The sequence below is a fragment of the Ascoidea rubescens genome (assembly GCF_001661345.1).
Source record: "Ascoidea rubescens DSM 1968 unplaced genomic scaffold ASCRUscaffold_3, whole genome shotgun sequence".
NCBI lineage: Eukaryota > Fungi > Ascomycota > Saccharomycetes > Ascoideales > Ascoideaceae > Ascoidea > Ascoidea rubescens.
This window is the reverse complement of record NW_017962915.1, coordinates 360,711-381,333: the sequence shown is the minus strand read 5'-3', so window position 1 is coordinate 381,333 and position 20,623 is coordinate 360,711. Positions and strand designations below refer to the sequence as shown.

The window sequence follows — 20,623 nt, the reverse complement described above, 5'->3', positions numbered from 1 at the left end:
AAAAGAAAAGATAGCGTCGATCGCAGCAGCGTCCGCTGGCCTGCAGGTGATGTCACGCTGCAGCAATCCTGCTCCGGGACCTGGCTCTAGCACTTTGGCCGCGCCGTGGTGGCTCCTTGTGGCTCCGAACATGCGGGCGCTTAGCAAAAAAGTAACGTTCGCACCCAGGTCCGCTGTCTGCACGTGCGGGTGGGCGCACTTGGATAAACCACGATTCTGCTTTGTAACACAAAGGTGAACTACTGGGTGTTCTTCCACCACTCTTCTGGTGTTCTTATTGTTTTCTGTTTTTTCGCCTCCATGTCCATCCAGGCATAGAAAATCGTGGGCGCTCTGTAGTGTTTGTCCGCCAAATAAGACTTTATCTTCTCCTCTTTCTATTTCCTTTCACCAATCCGCTGCTGGAGTTGGCTGAAAATAAAGTGCAAGGGTCCCTTTTGTCTTACAATTTATTGAGAAAGACTTATTTCCAGCTGAAACACTTGAACTGTTTTGGCCATTGGCTTATCTTTTTTCTCCAGCTGATTTGTCCAGGTTTCAACGCGTTATGAGCGAGCATCCACCGCCGAAAAAACGAGCTATATACGTCAGGACATCAGAAGGAGGACGCGTGGTTAGCCATATAGGCTGTGCGCGGATAACAATAGCCTGTTGAGGACTCTGATTGGTAGAAATGAACACAGAGGAAGATCTTCCAGCTAATGGTAACAAACAACTGGAAACTGCTCATATATTCTTGTGATTAGTACTGATCATCTGTGTTTTCTTTTTTATTTGAAAACAGTGCTTGCAAAAAGAATGTTGTTACAAAAATAATCAGTTTCTGAAAGAGAATTACTGTTTGCAATTGTGCTTTCAAACCACAAAATAATTCAGTAACAAACATACTATCCGCTGCGAAAAAGAATTCCTCAATCTGTGCTAACCGGGATTATAGTGAGCTATCAATTGGATAATTACATCTACCATTACATAGGTCATTACACACATTGCAGCTGGAAAGTTGAAAACTCATGAAAAACGATCCGAGAAAATCAACAAAAGCATGGCATCCAGTAGAATTAAATTTACTTCTATGATTCATAGTTTTGCCACATTCAAAACATATTCGTATTTATCTCTAATATATCTCAAATATCTCAAAAACACTATAAGAATATTATGGATATATCTCAATTACGTATTTTCTCAATCTTGTGTTTCTCCTTTTAATTCACATTTCATTTCTTGTATTAATCCTACATTTTCATTTGCTTAAAAAATCAATTATAAAATCAGTTTCATAATTGTCACATCATAATTGAACAAATTTTCATATTATGTTTTAAAATTATGAGTTTTTTCCAATAATCTAAAACCCAATTTTCTCTTATTCAAAGACTATTTATTGCTAAAAAGATATCAACTTTCGTTTCTGATTGTTTATTTATGGGATTTATATCACCATTTCCCATTGAAGAAAAGAAACCCTTTGCTGCGTCTTTCCTGCTACCTGCGTCAAGCCTGCAGCTCATGCTCGTGATAGTTTCCGGAAGAAAGACCACTGACAGAGCACGTGCGTTAAGAACACAATAAGGTCCTCTTATTTCACTATTTACACACAAACCAAAATTGTTCTAACTGGAACGATTCTGCAGCACTAGCTTTTTCTTACCTGCATTTTTTGACATAAGATTTCATTCTGTCAAACAGGTTTTGCAACTGCCCCCGTAGAAATGGTCTCCTCCTAGTACGTTTTTCTCATCTTGCAAATTTTTCAATTGCAAATCCAACTCGGAAATGGGAATTCCCTACTATTCCTGTCTCCCTCTTCTTTTTAGCCTCAATTTAAAGCTTTCCAACGACTAAAAATCAACTTATACTCAAATTACAATCAAACAATCCAACCATATTTCAACTGTAATCCAATCATAGTTTGGTTCTCTCAAACAATTGATTACCATTTAATGCTTAAAAGGAACCAATTTAACCAATTTATTCACCTCTTTATCTACTCGTTTTGTTTCACTATTTCATCCGATTAGTTTTATCCACTTTTTTTCTCTCTTTATAAGTTTTATCAATTTGTGTAGATTCTGAATTTTTTACTCATAATACCTTCACAAACACAACTCGCAAATAAACAGCATCTCTTCCTATAACACTTTCTTTACTCATCCTCCCTTACTTAATTTATACACATTCCACGTGAAATTTTTCTAAAAATGAAACAAACTGTATTATATTTTATATATCGAACCACAAATGTAAATAAAAAGGAGTAAATACACACTACTTTCATTACTTTATTCGAATCCAATTTTATAACTTACATGATTTAATTGGAAAAAAAAATAAAAAAAATAAAAAATATTCAATTCCAATTAGATTGTCGATTTGGTGTCGGTCCTTTTCTTAATCCCTGGAGTAACTCAACAACTTTCTCAACTCCAAATAACTCTTTTTGAAAACAATTACTATTGGGTAATTGTCTCAATAATGAATAAATTTCATCTGTTATAAATGTTTTGGCATCCTCTGTTAACTTTCTTGATTCTTCGTCAATTTCATTATTATTATCATCCAATTTTACCTTATTGCCATTATTATTACTACTATTACTATTACTATTACTAGTATTTGCAACAGTAGTAACAGTAACAGTATTATTGTTGTTTGTATTATTACTACTAGTGCTATTATTATTATTATTATTATTATTATTATTATTATTATTATTATTATTATTATTATTATTATTATTATTATTATTATTATTATTATTATTATTANTATTATTATTATTATTATTATTATTATTATTATTATTATTATTATTATTATTATTATTATTATTATTATTATTATTATTATTATTATTATTATTACTATTGTTGTTCATTTTGCTATTATTGGTATTACTGCCCATATTATTTGTGCTAGTTCTGTTCATATTAACCCCACTGTTTTCACTACTGAAATCATTTCCATTACTAGCTAAATTATTATTACTGCTGTTATTATTTTTATTATTATTTATATTTCCATTATTATAAACGGTATCAAAATTGTCATCGAAATTATAACTATCCTCAACTTCTTCATTACTCCCCTTTTTATTATACAAAATATTAATATTATTATTAAATTTAGGATTCAAATTTTTAACTCTTTTTATTCGTTTGAACATTAAATTGTTTTCTGTGTAATGATAATCATCTGTACTTAAATCTGGCTCATTATTATTGTTGTTGATTCCGCCTTTTTTATTACAGTTATAATTATACTTATAATTATCCACTAAATCATCATCAGAATAATCATCTTCCAACATTTTATTAACTTTATTTGATGGCCTATTATTTTCGTCAAATATTGTTTTAGGCTCACTATTATATCCTGTTTCCAATATTATATTATTGTAATCAAAATTATTTCCTGCTAAAATCACATTATCTCTCTCATCCTCATAAATATTATTAATTGAATATGCATTATTATTCAATATATTATAAAACTTAGATGAATTAACTCCAATATCAAATTCTTTAATATAATTCTTCCCATCGATTTCAACAAATGCATTTGAAAAAATCTTCAATCTAGATTCATTAGGAAAAAATTCAAATTTATATTTATTAATTATATCCTTCATCGTTGTTATATTGCCATTATTTAATTCAAATTTTAACAAAATTTTAAACAATTTCTTCAAATTGTTAGACTCGATTTCATCACTTTTTATACAGCATTTGTTACTGTTATTTTTACTGTGATTGAATCCTAAATCCTCAATTGTTTTCACCCCATTTTTAGAAATTATTGATGATTCCTCAACAGCAGCATGGTTAAGTTTGTAATTTTTTAATGATGATTCAAATAATGATCTTATATTATTATAATCATTAACCATAATTAGAAACTCAAAATATTTTAATATAAACTCAAAATTCTCATTCTTAAAAAAATTGAAATGTTCTTCTTTTCTCTTTGAATTATGCTTTATTTTATCCGCTTTATCTATTTCAATTGAGTCTAATACTAATTTCTCTGAATCCCAAATTTGCCCCATTTTCTTCAATGATAATGTGAAAATTTTAACTGCATTTTTTTTACCAACCTCACTATTAGATGCTGAATAATATTCCATCATCGAATTTTCATAATATATATGCCATGTTAATTTAGGAAATAATCTTCTAGCTTCTGAAAAAATAGACCTCGCTTGATCTTTACTAAACGATCTTTTAACTATTTTAATAAGTTGAATATATATGGATGTTATAAATCTTTTTATCTCTTTATGTTTAACAATAATATTAATCAACTGATCGGTAAAATTTTTATACTTGGATTTTAACAAAGCAATTTTAATTTCAACATCACTGTTACTGATTTTTAAATTGTTTTGATTTTCTTTAATTGATTTAATATCTATATTAATTTGTTTTAAAGTATTAACTAAAAGTTGTAAATTCGATTCTAAATTATAAAAGATTTTAATGTAATTGGCAATCAATGTACCAAAAACTTTTTTGATAGGTTTTAAATTCAAACTTTTTTCATATAATTCAGCTAATAAATAAGTTAATGAAAATGATAATGGATTAACTGCAATTGCTTCATTTATAATCTTAATTGAATTTTTAATAATAGATTGAGATTGGGACTGGTTTGGTTGAGGAGAATTTGAAGATGTATCGATGTTGTTACTTGAAGTAATATTGCTAATATCTTGAGTCGAATCTCCGTTTTTTTCAACTGAAGATGAAATATTAGATAGATTATATTGAATGTAATCAAACCAAACTTCGGGATAGAAAAAGAAATGCTCAGTGGTTTTTTTATAAATATAATCAACTCTAAGATTTAAAGCTTTTGGATCTTTTAAATTTAGTTTATTAGATTTTTCAAAATTAATCCAAATTTTCCAAATATTCAATTGTTTTTTTTGTTGAATGGAATTTAATCTATTAATATTCAAATTCAATATCTTTGACTTAATTTGAGAATCCGTTAGATTCAATTTGATAAGTTCAAGGAAATCCACATAACAATTAGCATTCATACTATTGTAATCGTTGATGATTAAACCGTTTGAAAAATTATTAAATTCAAGTAACCAAGATTTAGCAGACATGTAAGAAGCATTTACGTGATCAATAAAATTTCTCGCAGTTTGGGGATTTAAGTCATTTTCAAAACTTGTATATAAATTCCATAACCTGGATAGGTTATTTAAAGGGATTTTGCAACATTTATTAAAAATTCTTCTTTTTATATCCATTTTTTGTTGATTTTCCCAATTTGTTGTTGTTTTCCAATTATTAATATAATCCAAATATGATTCCCATAATGGAGTCGAATTTATATCTATGCCGATATTGTCTAAAGCAAAATCAAAAGCTTGAATTACAATGCCTCTTGAAACTGATGGATCAATTTGTTTTTCGTTAATCATCTTTGTAGAATTTGTATTAGTTCTTAAAACATACTCAATGTAATTTTGCCATAATGAAACACTTAAATTTTTATTTAAACATCTGGAAAATAAACTTTCAGCCTCTTCAAATTTTGCCCTTGATAACTCATAATTGATATAATTCAACCAAACTAATGATGAAAAGGGGAAAACTTTTAAACAGTTTTCATAAACCTTTCGAACATCAACCAACTTGTCCTTTTTTTGAGTCAAATAAATCAATAACAACCAAGTGTTGAAGTCAGTGGTATTCTCTTTCAACTTATCCTCCAATTGATCAACTAAATCTACAGGAACGTTTTTCTCTGGTAGAGGAGTGAGAGATATTGATTGTGGTGTCGTTGCTTGGAAAGTAAAATTCATCAGTCTTTGGCCACCGGCAACATTCTGAGTGGGTTGAAACATGCTAAAACACTATTCTATCAATGCAAAAGTGATAAAAGCAATCTCTTTTACACCACTGAATTATTTATTCCCAGCGAAACTCCAGAGTCTCAGTCACATGTGTCACTGCATATACATGCGTATTGCTGTGACTATTACACAATAGCACATTATAGCCACAAATATGAAAATTAAAGTGTATTAAATCTGGCCAATCAGTACAAAGCATACGATGTTTCGCAGAGTCCGGAAATTTGTACGGCGTTTCACGAACATCCAGTACCGACCGTAATCAATCTTTGACTGCGAACCGGTCTACGGCCTCTTTCTCTTTTCACTGTTTTCAATGGGTGGCCAATTTTCAGCTGAAGAACAACCACTAAAGGAACTAAAAGAAGCATCAGTTTTCGATATACCAACCATAGGAAACAGCACAATCAATTGACTGCAGTTTTAGTATTCAACACCAAGATCACTCTGTTTTCCATATATTTTATTCATCATGGTATGTTATATTTGATGGGTGTTGACCATAGATTTATTACTACTATCGAACATGATTTACTAATAGCTTTTTATCTTCTACTGTTGTTTTCAGGGTCAAGGTGCTTCTGGATTGAATCCCAATAATAATTCCAATAAAAAAGATAATAAAAAGGATAAGCCAAAATATGAACCTCCAGTTCAATCAAAATTCGGCCGAAAGAAGAGAAAAGGTCCAGCTACTTCAGCAAAATTACCTGTAGTCTACCCAACAACTCGTTGCAAATTAAAATTATTAAAAATGGAAAGAATCAAAGATCATTTACTAATGGAACAAGAGTTTGTATTGAATAATGAGACATTCCAACCAACTGCGAATGAAAAAGTAATTGAAGAAAGAGAAAAGATTGATGATTTGAGAGGCTCTCCAATGTCAATTGGTACTTTAGAAGAAATCATCGATGATGACCATGCTATAATTTCTTCCAATTCTGGCGTAGAATATTATGTCTCAATATTATCCTTTGTCGATAAAGGTTTATTAGAACCAAATTGTTCTGTATTATTACATCATAAAACCATGTCAATCATTGGCGTATTACAAGATGACGATGATCCAATGGTGAGTGTTATGAAATTAGATAAATCTCCAACTGAATCTTACGGCGACATTGGTGGTTTAGAATCTCAAATCCAAGAAATTAAAGAATCTGTTGAATTACCTTTAACTCATCCAGAATTATATGAAGAAATGGGTATAAAACCTCCAAAAGGTGTTATACTTTATGGTGCTCCAGGTACTGGAAAAACTTTATTAGCAAAAGCTGTTGCAAATCAAACTTCAGCAACATTTTTGAGAATTGTTGGTTCGGAATTAATTCAAAAGTATCTTGGTGATGGTCCAAGACTTTGTCGACAAATCTTTAAAGTGGCAGCTGATCATGCCCCATCAATTGTGTTTATTGATGAAATTGACGCAATTGGTACTAAAAGATATGAATCCACTTCAGGTGGTGAAAGAGAAGTCCAAAGAACTATGTTGGAATTATTAAATCAATTAGATGGGTTTGATGATAGAGGTGATGTTAAAGTTATAATGGCTACAAATAAAATTGAAAGCTTGGATCCTGCTTTGATTAGACCTGGTAGAATTGATCGTAAAATTTTATTTGAAAACCCTGATCCATCGACAAAGAAAAAAATTTTAGGAATTCATACAAATAAAATGAATCTAGCTGAGGATGTTAAATTAGATGATTTAGTGACTAGTAAAGATGACTTAAGTGGTGCCGACATTAAAGCCATGTGTACTGAAGCCGGATTATTAGCCTTAAGAGAAAGAAGAATGCAAGTGACAATGGATGATTTTACTAAAGCTAAAGAAAGAGTTCTTAAAAATAAAGTGGAAGAAAATCTTGAAGGCCTCTATCTTTAGTTTTATTAAATTTTCAACATAGATTATTTTATTTTAATTATTTATACTTTTAAATATATTAATAATCAACGGTTTATTTCTTTTAATATAATTTGAAAATTCATATCTTTTTTACTACGTTTAATATTAATTTAGTTATTTAAAGTTTATTAAGAAAACAACCAAAAACCTCCAAAAAAAGTCAATATCCTATTTATAATGGTTTTTGACCTAGTTTTGTGGTTGTATTTAAGCATGAATATTAAATGAGTTTAATTGAATATCATAAAATTTAATAATAGTTAAAACAGCCATAAAGAAAAATAGTAATAATATAATCTGTTGTAAAAATAAGGAAAGAAAAAAAGAATGAAACATAAAATTTAATGGTTTAGTAGCTTTGTAACTTAATAATTCATAGAGTTTAGTGAAATCAAAACCCAGTCAAATATCATTGATTCTAAGTATTATTTAGTTCATTTTATTAAGTGAATATAAATTTTGCAAATTTTTATATTTTTGTGTAGCTTTCTAAAAAGATTTGTTGAAACAATCAATCATCATCATCTTCAGCAGCCTCTCTAGCTTCTCTGGCAGCTTCTCTTTCGGCATTTATTTTTATATCTCTTTCGGTTCTAAGTTCAGCTTTTTTCTCATCTAATTGTTTAACACGTCTTAAGAAATCAAAATATTGACATTCTTCATAAATATGACGTTCATGGGTACATTTCCATGGCAAGTAATAGTTTTCAATTCTACATTTATTTAATGGAACCAATAAAGCAGCACATCTGTCACGATATCCTAAAGGAATCTTGTGCTTTTTCATTTCCTCATGAGAGACTAAAAGGATTTTAAAACAAAGACAGTGGTTAGTGGATCATGAGCCATCTCCACGAAAATATCAATGGATTTTGGTAATAAAATTGATAAACATACGAAGTGGTGGGAATTCGGTGAAAGCCATTTTTGTAGAATTGATAGTAAGCGTGTTTTAAAATGTGATAGGAACTAGCAACTCTTCAAAGTCTCTGGAATCAACAGTAGTATCAGACACAGGAATCAAGTGCAATATACACTCGATATATTATAAATTTACGCATTTTCATTGGCAGCCGCTGCAGCTGGAAAATCAGGTGCTAGGGTCAGGTGCTTCACAGCCAAATTCAACCATATGAAGAAACAGCCATTTTGTTCTAGCTTTTTGCTGATTATTAATTACATTAAAGGATTTAAAGGAATAACATTGTTTTTTTTTATTTGATAATTTCTAATACCTTAGATTTGACACCTTTATGTAATTTCTTGATTGATTGCAACAATCCATTGTTGTTTTGGATAATGTTGGTGTCTAATCAAAAATCATATTACTCTTCTATATAGCAAAGGTTGTATGGCCGAGAGGTCTAAGGCGTCCGACTCAAGTTCTAGATAACTTTCACTTTAGAAAGTGGGTAATCGGATCTCGAAAGAGGCAGGAGTTCGAACCTCCTTGCAACCATTTTTTTTGTGTTCTTGGTTGAAAATTCGCGACAAGGCTTCTTTTCGAACTTTTAACCTTATTGTTTAATTCTTTTTTTTAATATTTAGAAATAGAAATTATATTTGATTATGTAGGCTTGTTGAGATAAATATGTTAAGAGAAGTGTGCAATTATTACATGAATGGCTATATATGATTTTATTTTTGTCGAGTTTCCCATGATGCACTTTTTCCGTTTATATTTTGGGGAGAGACAATACGCTGATGGCAGATAGGAATTGGGTATTAGAAAAGCTTCGCATTAAATAAATCGTAAACAAATCGTAAACAAATCATAAGTACATCATAAATACATAGATATAATAACAGCTCATCCTCATATTGGAGGTAAAGAACTTCTGCATACAGGACATTGTAATTTGTATTTCATCCATCCCTCCAAACATTCAGTATGGAAAATATGTCTACATGGTGTTACCATGTATTTCTTAGCATTCAATTCATTGATCTCTTTCAACTGTTCATCTTCGTTTCTGATTATTGGTAATTCAATATCATTCATGCAAATAGCACAATCCACTTTAAATTTTCCTGGTTCAAAATTGTCATCATCATTGTTTTTATTAGTATTGTCACCTCTTTCGAGACCAAATCCATTTTCTAAATCAACTTCTTTTAAAATTGGGTGATAATTATAGATATTTGGTAGCCAAGACTTTGGTAGCAAAAATCTAGGACCTAAACAATCTTGTAAAAATAATAAGAAAATTTGAATTATTAGCCATATTAATATCGTGAAACACATTGTTGGATCATAATGATGATTAAAGGGATTTGTTTTAACCATTGTAATGTATGCTATGGGAAAAAATCTTATGAATGAAGTTCCAATTATAAATTCCCATTTAAAAGATCTGCTTGAACCACGTATTAAATTTCTGAAAAATTGTGGGACCCAAAATGAATTAAGCAAAAAAAAACATATAAATTCAAAACTTCTTCTAGCATTTCTAGACCACATGCTTGCATTTAGTATTAAAAATGTAAAAATGATTAATGAGAAAAAAGATCTTGAAAATATTGAACTGCCAATAGTTTGTTCATCTTGTGGGAAAGTATTAGCTGTTTGTTGAGTCGCAGGTAGAGTAGGTTGCTGGATTTGTGGAAGATCTTGCGGTGCTTGTGAAGTGGGTAATAATGGTTGATTTGGATCTTCTGAGGCGTTATCATTTCTTGATGCATTATTACTATTATTATTATTATTATTGGTTCTATTATTTCTATTGTTATTACTATTATCAATAGTTTCTCCTCTTAAAGCAGTCCATATGTTTATAGATCTTTCATTAATTTGTGAATGATTGATTAAAATAAGATATCTAACTTCAAAGACACTGGATAGGATAAAGGCCAAAAAGCCACTAATTGCCAATGGTATAAACAATTCAAAGATTAAAGCTGAAGATAAAATGAAAAGCATACATAGCGAGCCATCGATTAAATTCATGATTGAAATTGAATAAAAGGAAATCTTTGAAATACTTGAGGGAGTATTTGTATAATCCATTTGTCTAATTGTTAGCAAGATTTGAGAAAATAGGATTATTATACCGATTAGGACGATATTTCTTAAACTTTTCAAATGAACCTCTTTTCTTACGCCAATTAATGGGTTTTTTTCATTAATTTTTAGTAAGATTCCACAATCAGGAGAATAAAATACGCCAGTTGAGATTTTTAAATTTGGTAATTTTTTAACTGGTCTACCAATTGGATTTCTTAATTCTTTTTCGATTTCATTGATATCATGAGTATTTAGATTAGAATCATTAATTGAGTCGACGTGTAAATAAGAGACGTATTCACAATTTGAAGCCAATTTATTTCTTTCGACTAGGTAATCGAAATCCACAAAACTGTAATCTAAATTGGATTGCAAAGATTTTAAATATTGGAATTTTTTAGTTGTATTAAAATCTTTAAAAAAGGATAAAGAAGAAGATTTGTCTAGGATTAGATGAGGTAATTCCCAATAACCTTCGAATTTAATTGAATCAGTTATTGATATGATGTTACCAGTTTTTTGGTCATACAAACCCTTCATTGTAAAATGATGATCATCATCTTGGTTATAAGAGTCAAAATTCAATTTTAGGTAAATATAATTTAAAGAATCAAAGCTTGAATAGTCTTTATCTGAATCTTCAGAAAATTTATTTAAAAAATCAATTGAGTTTTCATAATTAAAAATATCTAACTTGATATTGCCATTCAATTGAGTTATGTTTCCGATTTTCGAAGAAGGTGTTGCATTATTGTAATTATTATCAAGATCCAGAAATAAGAACTGGTCATCTTGAAATTCTGTTCCATCTGATGCAAAACTGCCAAATAGTGTTTCGCCATCTATGATTTCATTTGAGAGTAATTTTGCTTGATTATTATTATTATTGTTATTGTTATTGTTGTCATTGTTGTTGTTATTAATAATGATGTTATCATCGTTGTCGTTATCTGTATTATTATCGTAGTCCCAATCTGGATATATATCAGTGTCGGTTTTAAAAAGAGGAGGAATTGGCATATGAATTTTGGTAAAGTTTAGTGGAAGTCTCTGAAAGTCGCCTCTTAATGTCCCTGTTATGTTGGGAAAAAAAACTAATTGATTTTTTTTATTTGCACTGCCTGGTAAACCCATGTTCATTTCAACGTTTTCGTTTTTTCCATCATTGATCTGATTATCATTCTTTAAAAACTCGTAACTCCATATATTTCGAGCAAATTTTGAAACCAAATTTGGTAAAATTGAGTAATTCTGATTTTCTATAAAATTGTTGTAATCTCTGTCGGGGAATGGCCAGTGGGAGATGTTTCTATTTAAAAAAGCATCATCATAGGATAATAGAAAGCCTGTTGCATTACCATAACCTTGAGCATACGTTGAATTGTAGATGGATTCTCGCAAGTGGTTTTTGTATGCTTGATAAGACTTGATCTGCCTCTTCTGACGGGAAGTTACTATCGAGTTGGAGTTGGGCGAGGGAAAGATGAAGGTGAGAAAGATGATGAAAAAGATCAAGGTCGTTGGGTTTATTCTAGGCATCACAACTACTCTCTCCTGTGTGAGATAGAGAGATTTGATGGTTTTGCTGCTTCAGGTTCTTCTTCAGCTTGTCGGCGTGGCGTCGGTCTTGTGCGGCGCTCTCGGACCGAATAGGGCTCTGTCGGCCTCATCAGGGCTTTATTGTTTTATCAGGGCTCTGGTGTTTATATCAGGGCTCTAGTAGAATCTGTTTTCATCCTGTTGCAGCGTTGACACATTTTGGTCGGTTCCAGTTGGGCCATCTCTGTGTCTGGTTTGAGTGTGGAGGACTAAGCCTTTTTGTTGTTGAATATTGGGAGAAGACTTGTTTTACGATTGAAATGGGCGAAGCAACCAACAAGAGGTAGTCTCTAGATCGATCCAACACACGCATATACTTATTGTCCTACAAAACTGATGTTTGACAGATGACCCACTGAGACCAGAAGTTTCTGGCTAAATGAGCTCTAGATAATCTTTATCCGTTTTAAGATGGTTTTGATTGTTTATTCGTTGGCAGTATCACTAGTATAAATATCGCCTTATTCTTCAAGAAAAGAATATAGAAGTTTGTATTTCTCAAAACTAAACACTCGTTTTTAACTATATCCAGTCCAAGCTAAAAGATATAAAAGATAATATTTTGCAACTCGATTCAAAGCTAAACCAATAAAACTTCAAAAAAATAATTGAAAATGACTATATCTGAAGAACAACCAAAACAAAACAAATCCCAACTTCCAAAAGTATTTCCACCTCAAACTGAAAAACCACAATGTTCAGAATTTGATCAAAATACAGTAATCATGCCCAACTTCCCATTTATTAACTTTAAGAAAAGTGAAAAGAAACAAAAAGTTTATGAAGGTGCTATTCCTTTCGCTAATCAAGAAGATAAAGAAACAAAACATCTTAACGAGATATATAATTTATTTGAAGAGCAAAGCAGAGAAGAGCGCGAATATATGCGTAAATTTCCTTGCAAACATAGGTTTTAAATTGCTTATAATGATCAATCCAGACTTTAAAGGTGCCTAATAAATATTATTTTTTTACGTTTTATTAGTTTGTTTTATATTTGTACTTTTGTAATTTTTTTCCTATTAGATTCTATGTCGTTATATATTATAGTCTTTTTTTGGTCTAGAAAATTTGAAATAATTAAAAAAACAGTTTTTAATAATTTTCTAGGTAAAACTTCCTAATTTATATCCCTTTTTTCCTTAAAAAAAACAAAAAACGTAATAAAAATAATTATTTATCTTGAAAAATTATTGTAGCTTCTTTTATATTGACGATTTCCATTTAAATTTGGTTTATTCACAGAGTATTTGTTAGTATTGATATTATTGTTGTTATTCATGTTATTAGAACTATTAAACTGTCGATTATTTGAATGGTAACTTTTCTTTTGATAATTATTATTTTGATAATTATTATTCTGATAATTATTATTTTGATAGCTTTTGTTTCCCCCATGAAATTGATTCCTATTAAAGCTATTATTATTAATATTACTATTATTATTGATATTATTGATACTACTGATATTATTGTTGATATTATTATTAATATTACTATTGTTGCTGTTGTTGTAATTATAATTATTGCTCTTATTATTATAATAATTTGATTTGTTGTTTGGTGGATTAAAATTCATATTTGGATTAAGCAAAAACCCTGACTTTTTAACGATATTTCCAGTGTTTCCTAATACATTATTAATGCTACTGATATTATTGCCATTGTTATTATTATTTTTGTTGTTATAACTATTCGTACTGAGATGACTATTGCTTTTGTTATTAAATTTATTGTGATTATTATCATTAACTGTTATTAAATTCGATAACGGTGAGGAGCTTTTAACTAAACTGATATTGTTGAAAGAGTTACTAGTTTTATTAGCAATGTTATGATACTTGTTAATCCCAGTATTAACAAAATGGCTGCCATTGCTATAACCCTTATCACTTTGAACAGTATTATAGGCACTTGAAGGTGGGTTGGGCATGTTAGGCAAAGTAGGTGGTGGTGGCAATACCTTGTTTTCAATTTCATTAATATCATTTCCATTCACTAAGTTTTCGCTTTTATTTTTACTACTGCTGCTGACATGATTGGTATCACTCAAGTTATTGTTACCAGCATTTGCTTTCCTCGAAGAGCCACTAACCAGATCAAAATCATCGAGAGAATTCTTAATAGTAGGGCATCCCTTATAATAATCCTCTATTTTATATTCGTTGATAATATTTTCAGGATTCCAAATTCCTAATTTTTTCGCTTCTTGCTCATAATAATCGCAGACATATTTAATATGGTTCTTACCAATAAAATGAGATTTCCTGACACTAGCAGAGTCGTGGGTAAGATAGATTCGACAATAGTCACAGTAATATTTAGGCATTCTGATTATAGTTGGGCACTATTTGTGGCAGCTAATTAATTGTCTAGAAAATTGGTTCCTGGATTCTTACAATAAGAAATCCCCAGATTGACAGTTACGTCACGTGATTTTACGAGACTACCGGAATTTCAATTTTCATTCTTATACACTTTTATCAAAATATATAAAAATGGTTCTAAAATGCTTGATGCTTTTTGGAACCTTGACATAAAAAACCTAAAGTAATAGACATAAGACATAAGACATAAGACATAAAATAAAAAGAAATGAAAAAGAAATAAAAATAAGAATAAGAATAAGAATAAAAATAAAAATAAAAATGAAAAATATATTCATCAGCAAAAAAAAAACAATCTATAGAGAGGTGTTGTTTTGGCTTAAAGTTTCTGCTGTTTTTGAACATAATGCTGCACCAACTCCACTTCCATCTTTTGCAATTGTAAACTTGATTTTACCAGCTCCTGCCTCAGTTAATTCTGTCAATCTAAGTGCTTCCATGATGTGTTCCTTAAATTCTGGATAAAACTCAATAACAGCTCCATCGGCTCCAACTTGAATTTCTTCTTTTGGAGGCTTTCCATCATTTTGTTGTAATATGATTGCTGCAATTGGGATTGCTGAAAGATATGCTGCTCTTTTTGAAACAGCTTTAACTACTTTTTGAATGATACGACGGTCCTCCAAAGTTGTTTCTAATCTTAAGTCATTATCATAACACAATTTACTTATTTTCAAATCAGTGGAATCATCTATTTCAAGCTTTGATAAAACCTCGGTTTGAAATGCCCATGGTCTTAATAATCTGTGTGGTAGTGTTATAGGTTTATCATTTTCTCTTGGTAAATTCTTAGAAATCTGTAAAAATGATTCTGTGTTTGAAGTTTTAGAAATGATTTCATATTCTGCACTTACAGGCTTTTTACTTTGGGATTCTTCAGTTGAATATTGTGAAAGAATGTAACTTCTTTTGTGCAAATCAATGATAATTAATCTAACTAACTCACCCAAAAACATTCCAGATATTCTTTTTTCAAACATATGAACTCCCGGATTTGGAGTTTCCTGGTTGACTATTTGATCGTATTTAGTATTTGGTAAAATTTCTAAATTATTATCAAAGGATCCCCATTCAGTATTTATAATCATTTTGTTTTGTTTCTTCAATAATAATTCTTCTTTGGCTTTTGCAGATAGTTTTTTGATGCTGTTAAGATTTTCAACATAACAACCATTAGTACCTGTACCAAATATACAACCAATTGTTGTTGAGCTTTCAAGAATTGATCCATAACTATTTGCCAATAGTGTACCAACGGTATCGTTTGTAATAGCAACTAATTTAACTGGTAGTTTTAAATTGTCAATCTCTTTTTGAAATTCCTCGACAATATCTTTTCCAATAACATCGTCAATATTAAAGCCTTTTGTCCATCTAATTAGTTCTCCTCTATTAAGCGATGTTTGATTGATTGGAAATGAAAAGGTAAATGACATTTTTAATTTGTCGTTTTGCTTAAAATCCAACCTTTCAATGCTTTTTAGTGAGTTGTTTCTCATTAGATATTCTTGATGATTTAATTCAAGAAAGTTATGAATTCGTTGCGCTAAAAATCGAAAGAGTTCTTTTCCTGTTGATCTCATACAATATCCATCAACCTTCGACTTTAATTGTTCTAAATTAAAAGTATGATCACCATTTAATCTAACAGAACAGACTCTAAAATTTGTCCCACCTAGATCACAAGCCAAAAATAACCCTTTCTCCTTACCATTTGGAATTTCGGTAATAAATGATGGAATCATTGGGAGAGTTGAAGTATTAGAAGAATCATTTTCTAAACCTTTCCTCATGGATTCTCGAAATAGCTTTACACCATCATTAATTAATCCTTGAGAAACTTCAAATTGTTTAAGAAACTCTTGAATTTCTGCTTTTTTGTTTTGATTGTCTGATTTTGAAACTGCCATATTGTTAAAAAATTTTGAAAAATGATATAATAACAATGTTTTATAGATATGTAAAGTAATTTGCTTTTATAGAGTATTAATAAAAAAGAAGAAATCACTGTTTAATTTATATTAAAATAAAACAGTTGATAGCAAATTTTTTTTAAAAAAATAGGGAAAAGGGTCAGAAATAGTAAAATAGTACATGGTATTCTACAGTTATATCCCTGAACAACGTCACAGTTATTTTTGCTTTTTTGTTTGTTTCTAACCTTAATATTCAGATAAAGCAGTTCCCCGTTTCTCATTTCAGGTTATTGAATAATACAATAGTATCTTTCTGCTTTCTGCTGTTTGTGATTTGCTAGTTTTTTAGAAGAACAGAAAATGGTTGCTCCAGACTCAAAATTGCTGCAGATTCCCGGATTAATTTAAAGTTAAAAGTTTTTCCGTGGGGTCATATTTAAAGTTATTGGGGAATAACCAGCTAGCAGAACAATTGGTGTTTTTCCGTAGTCTTGGTATGGATTTTAATTGCATCCCTGAACAATCACACCAATAACCATTTGATAAAAGTCAATTTTTTTAAGATTTTCTCAGCACACTACCAACTTTCAATTGATATTGGTCGTTTTTGTTGTTTATTACAACTTTATTTGCCGTTCTTCAACCTTTTTACCTTATAAAATTACTAATATTAATTTTATTGACACCCAAAAATCAAAACTCAAAATATTTGGAATTTTTTATTTTTATTATAAATTCAAGTTTCCTTCTTGAACTCAAGCTTTTTTTATTGAACTATCAAGGGTATATGCTTGAATAACTAAAGACCCGGATCATTCAAAAGTTATGAATTCTAGTTACGATGAATACTTTAATTAAAACAGAATTTATTTAGTCTAAATTATAAATTATGTATTTTTGTTTTTGACTGATCATTATTTGTTAATTTATAACCATTGGACTGATCAGTTGAAATTATTCAAATTTGCTTCTAATATTTTAAAAAAAGGTTTTATATTTATATTTACTTAAGAAGTTAAATATCATCAAAAAAAACAACCCAAAACAAACTCAGTCATTTATTATGTTAGCAGATTCAGTACACAAAGCAGCTCCAACACCACTTCCATCTTTGGTAATTAAAAGTTTTATTTTTTTACTATTCTCTTTTCCAAGTTTAGTTAATTTTAGAGCACTTTGTAATATATCTCTGAAACCGGGATACAATTCAAAAATTGCACCATCACCACTAACCTCAACAAATTCATTTTTTTTCAATTTTTCTATTGCTTTAGTATGTATTACCACCGATGCAATTGGAATGGCCGATAAATACGCTGCTCTTTTTCCGATTGCTCTAACAAATTCTCTAATAATAAACCTATCTTCGACAGTTGTTGATAGCCTCAATTTATCCTGTAATAATAATCCGGTGACATTGAAATCAGTTGAATCATCAATTTGAATAGTTGATAAAATTTCGGTTGATAAGGACCATGGAGCTAAAAGCCTATGAGGTAGATTTGTCTTATTGCCTGGTCTTCTTGGTAAATTTGTACTAATATGTAATAGCGATTGAAAGCTCCCATTTCTCTTAAAAGAATTTGAATTATTTTTTTTGGCAGATTCATTGAAACCATCTTGAATGAATTTACCAGCAGCATTTTTGCTATAAGAGCCATGATCTTTGTTTTGACCAAAATCCATTCCACTCTCAGAACAATAGAATTCCGTTAAAAGTAAGTTTTTTTGGTTCAAATCAATAAGAACTAGTCTCAAAATTTCACCTAAAAACATTCCAGATATTCTTTTTTCAAACATATGATAACCCTGATTAGGAGTTTCAGAATCAAGAATCTCATCATATTTTGTATTTGGTAAACATTGTAATCTATTATCAAAAGAACCCCATTCAGTGTTAATGACCATGTAATTTTGACCTTTGGATTTTAATTTTTCTACTGTCTCTGGCTTTAATTTTTTAATGTTATCAAGTGATTCGATATAACAACCGTTAGTGCCTGTTCCATAGATTGCACCAATAAGCGTCTGGTTGGAAGTATTTGAAACATAACTATTAGCTAATAAAGTTCCAACAGTGTCATTGGTGATTGCCACCAAGTCAACTGGTAATTTATGCTGATCTAGAGTATATTGAAATAGCTTTATTACATCTTGTCCAACAGCATCTTTAACATCATATCCTTTTGTCCATCTGATTAATTTTCCACGGTTTATGCAAGTTTGATCGATGGGAAAGGAAAAAGTGAAAGACATTTTCAAACGCTGGTTATCTTTATTTGAACTTAGATATTCATCATGGTGAACTTCTAAAAATTCCTTAACATGCAATGAGAGAAAATTAAATAAATTGTTGGAATCGCCCACCATATAAGAATGATCGACCTTTGTCTTCAATTGTTCTAAATTGAATGTGTGATCGCCATTTAATTCGACAGAGCAAACTCTGAAATTAGTTCCACCTAGATCACAAGCTAAAAATAGGCCCTTTTCTTTACCAGTGGGAATTTTTGTTATAAATGATGGAATCATAGGCATAAAAGAAGAGCCAGCCAAGGGATTTCTTAAACCTTCATCCATTGATTTGGTGAATAAATCAATTCCATCATCAAGCAATTTTTTCGGAACAATAAATTGATTGAGAATTGTCTGAACTTTTTGGTCAATTGGAAACTCTTGTTTAGACATTGTAAATTTTATAATAGATGAATAGTTTTAATTTTTAATTTCACAAAAAAACTGAATTAACAAACTTTATAAATAGAGAAATGAAACCAGAAAAGAAAACCAAATTGCAAGAAATTCATTTTAAATATATATCGGTCAAGTCAAAGCAACTTGTATCTTAAGTTTGCTTTCCATAATTGCTATTTAGCCTTAAGACATCACAGAGAATGATCAGACGGATTTTGAATTCCATAAGTTGGTGCTAGTTTCCGTTACTTTCCGTGCACACCCGGCACTTTGATACTGTGATCAGGAATAAAAAAGATTCTAGCAAGATCAAAACATCAAAAAAACAAAGCATTAAAACAAGGCAAACTTATAATAGTTATGTTAAATTTCCAGGTATATTTTCCAATTGGAGATGAATAGCAATTTGACGATTTTAGACTCAATCAACAAATGGTTTATTCTTTACGATAATATCACCTATCATAATCAGCAATTTTTGAGGACATTTGTTTGTGGGGATTAATCTGGTTAGCAGACTTTTTCTGCACACTATTTGCAGTAACCTAAAAAACAAAAACCAAGTAAATAAAATAGTGTTCAATTAAATCAATAAATTTGTTTGCAGAGGTCCCAAATATTAATTACCTGCTATTACTTTTTGGCTATACACTATTGTGTTTGCACTAAAACAGTTAATCAACAAAATTTGCTGCGAGAGAAAAGCTTCCGGTTGTGTGTTTTTGGTGAGATAGGGATGTTGTACTGATGAAGGAGGAAGATCAACTGAGGTTGTGCTTATACAGCAAGTCTCGAAAGCTAAATTGTGTACTTTAGCTATTATAATATCAACAAAAACTGAAATTGAAAGGATACATTTTCCTTCATTCAATTGGACTCATAATGCGGTGTGTTTTGGTCTTAGCACAAACCTCCCACTTTCAAGCGGACAGCACATGACTTTACTTAGAACGAAAATAGGAATCCTGTTCCAAATCCAGATAGAACATAAGGTTTGCAAGCAGCCAGAACTCCTTCGTTCCTAAAATTCACTTTCCTTAACTCATTTTATTCTTTGTTGTTTTTAGAAAAGATTTTTATATTCGAATGGATTTTAATAACAAATGCTTGGTTTTGCAATCCAAAGTTCTCTTGTTGCATTATTTTAGAAAAAAATCTGCAATTTTTGTCTTCTCGGAGAGAGATACTAGCAAATAGGGTTCTTCCAAACAGGATTGATGAATAGCTAGATGTTTGAAG

General features: G+C 30.2%; 7 protein-coding genes and 1 non-coding gene across 8 annotated transcripts; 3 read left to right on the top strand and 5 right to left on the bottom strand.

Annotated features, from left to right (window-relative positions):
* Positions 1 to 1,934: 1,934 nt before the first annotated feature.
* Positions 1,935 to 5,874, bottom strand: RNA14 (cleavage polyadenylation factor subunit RNA14). The gene is made up of 6 exons (XM_020191041.1): positions 5,030 to 5,874; positions 4,742 to 4,972; positions 4,105 to 4,648; positions 3,498 to 3,993; positions 2,944 to 3,086; positions 1,935 to 2,517 (listed from the first exon to the last, which is right to left on the bottom strand). The coding sequence occupies exons 1-6, from the start codon at positions 5,864 to 5,866 to the stop codon at positions 2,354 to 2,356; spliced, it is 2,415 nt and encodes an 804-aa protein (XP_020048595.1). The 5' UTR covers positions 5,867 to 5,874; the 3' UTR covers positions 1,935 to 2,353.
* A 348-nt stretch (positions 5,875 to 6,222) lies between these two features.
* Positions 6,223 to 7,847, top strand: RPT2 (proteasome regulatory particle base subunit RPT2). The gene is made up of 2 exons (XM_020191158.1): positions 6,223 to 6,350; positions 6,444 to 7,847. Exons 1-2 carry the CDS (start codon positions 6,348 to 6,350, stop codon positions 7,761 to 7,763), a joined length of 1,323 nt encoding a protein of 440 aa, XP_020048594.1. The 5' UTR covers positions 6,223 to 6,347; the 3' UTR covers positions 7,764 to 7,847.
* A 37-nt stretch (positions 7,848 to 7,884) lies between these two features.
* On the bottom strand, positions 7,885 to 8,797 carry ASCRUDRAFT_74706 (NADH dehydrogenase [ubiquinone] 1 beta subcomplex subunit 7). Its single transcript, XM_020192791.1, has 2 exons — positions 8,682 to 8,797; positions 7,885 to 8,585 (listed from the first exon to the last, which is right to left on the bottom strand). The coding sequence occupies exons 1-2, from the start codon at positions 8,707 to 8,709 to the stop codon at positions 8,296 to 8,298; spliced, it is 318 nt and encodes a 105-aa protein (XP_020048593.1). The 5' UTR covers positions 8,710 to 8,797; the 3' UTR covers positions 7,885 to 8,295.
* Positions 8,798 to 9,129: 332 nt separating this feature from the next.
* Positions 9,130 to 9,243, top strand: ASCRUDRAFT_t42. Its single transcript has one exon. It is a non-coding gene; the product is annotated as a tRNA-Leu (tRNA).
* A 115-nt stretch (positions 9,244 to 9,358) lies between these two features.
* On the bottom strand, positions 9,359 to 12,357 carry TUL1 (ubiquitin-protein ligase TUL1). The gene has a single exon (XM_020192790.1). It carries the CDS (start codon positions 12,325 to 12,327, stop codon positions 9,601 to 9,603), a length of 2,727 nt encoding a protein of 908 aa, XP_020048592.1. The 5' UTR covers positions 12,328 to 12,357; the 3' UTR covers positions 9,359 to 9,600.
* Positions 12,358 to 12,578: 221 nt separating this feature from the next.
* On the top strand, positions 12,579 to 13,557 carry ASCRUDRAFT_74704 (uncharacterized protein). The gene has a single exon (XM_020192789.1). The coding sequence runs from the start codon at positions 13,002 to 13,004 to the stop codon at positions 13,302 to 13,304; it is 303 nt and encodes a 100-aa protein (XP_020048591.1). The 5' UTR covers positions 12,579 to 13,001; the 3' UTR covers positions 13,305 to 13,557.
* A 733-nt stretch (positions 13,558 to 14,290) lies between these two features.
* YHC1 (Yhc1p) lies at positions 14,291 to 14,716 on the bottom strand (the record flags this gene model as incomplete). Its single annotated transcript, XM_020189749.1, has 1 exon — positions 14,291 to 14,716. A coding segment is annotated over one exon (426 nt), but the record flags the coding sequence as incomplete, so codon positions are not given.
* Positions 14,717 to 15,070: 354 nt separating this feature from the next.
* On the bottom strand, positions 15,071 to 19,378 carry ASCRUDRAFT_32042 (glucokinase GLK1; the record flags this gene model as incomplete). Its single annotated transcript, XM_020190323.1, has 2 exons — positions 15,071 to 15,549; positions 18,382 to 19,378. 2 exons carry the CDS (start codon positions 19,376 to 19,378, stop codon positions 15,071 to 15,073), a joined length of 1,476 nt encoding a protein of 491 aa, XP_020048589.1.
* Positions 19,379 to 20,623: the final 1,245 nt, after the last annotated feature.

Coding starts and splice junctions, on each gene's coding strand:
- TUL1 (XM_020192790.1), bottom strand. CDS start 12,327: ATGCCTAGAATAAACCCAACGACCTTGATCTTTTTCATCATCTTTCTC.
- ASCRUDRAFT_74704 (XM_020192789.1), top strand. CDS start 13,002: ATGACTATATCTGAAGAACAACCAAAACAAAACAAATCCCAACTTCCA.
- RNA14 (XM_020191041.1), bottom strand. CDS start 5,866: ATGTTTCAACCCACTCAGAATGTTGCCGGTGGCCAAAGACTGATGAAT. Junction 4,973..5,029: donor GTATGAATGCTAATTGTTAT/GTGGATTTCCTT, acceptor ATTAAGTCAAAG/ATATTGAATTTGAATATTAA. Junction 4,649..4,741: donor TATCTAATATTTCATCTTCA/GTTGAAAAAAAC, acceptor CAACCAAACCAG/TCCCAATCTCAATCTATTAT.
- ASCRUDRAFT_74706 (XM_020192791.1), bottom strand. CDS start 8,709: ATGGCTTTCACCGAATTCCCACCACTTC. Junction 8,586..8,681: donor CACCGAATTCCCACCACTTC/GTATGTTTATCA, acceptor AAATCCTTTTAG/TCTCTCATGAGGAAATGAAA.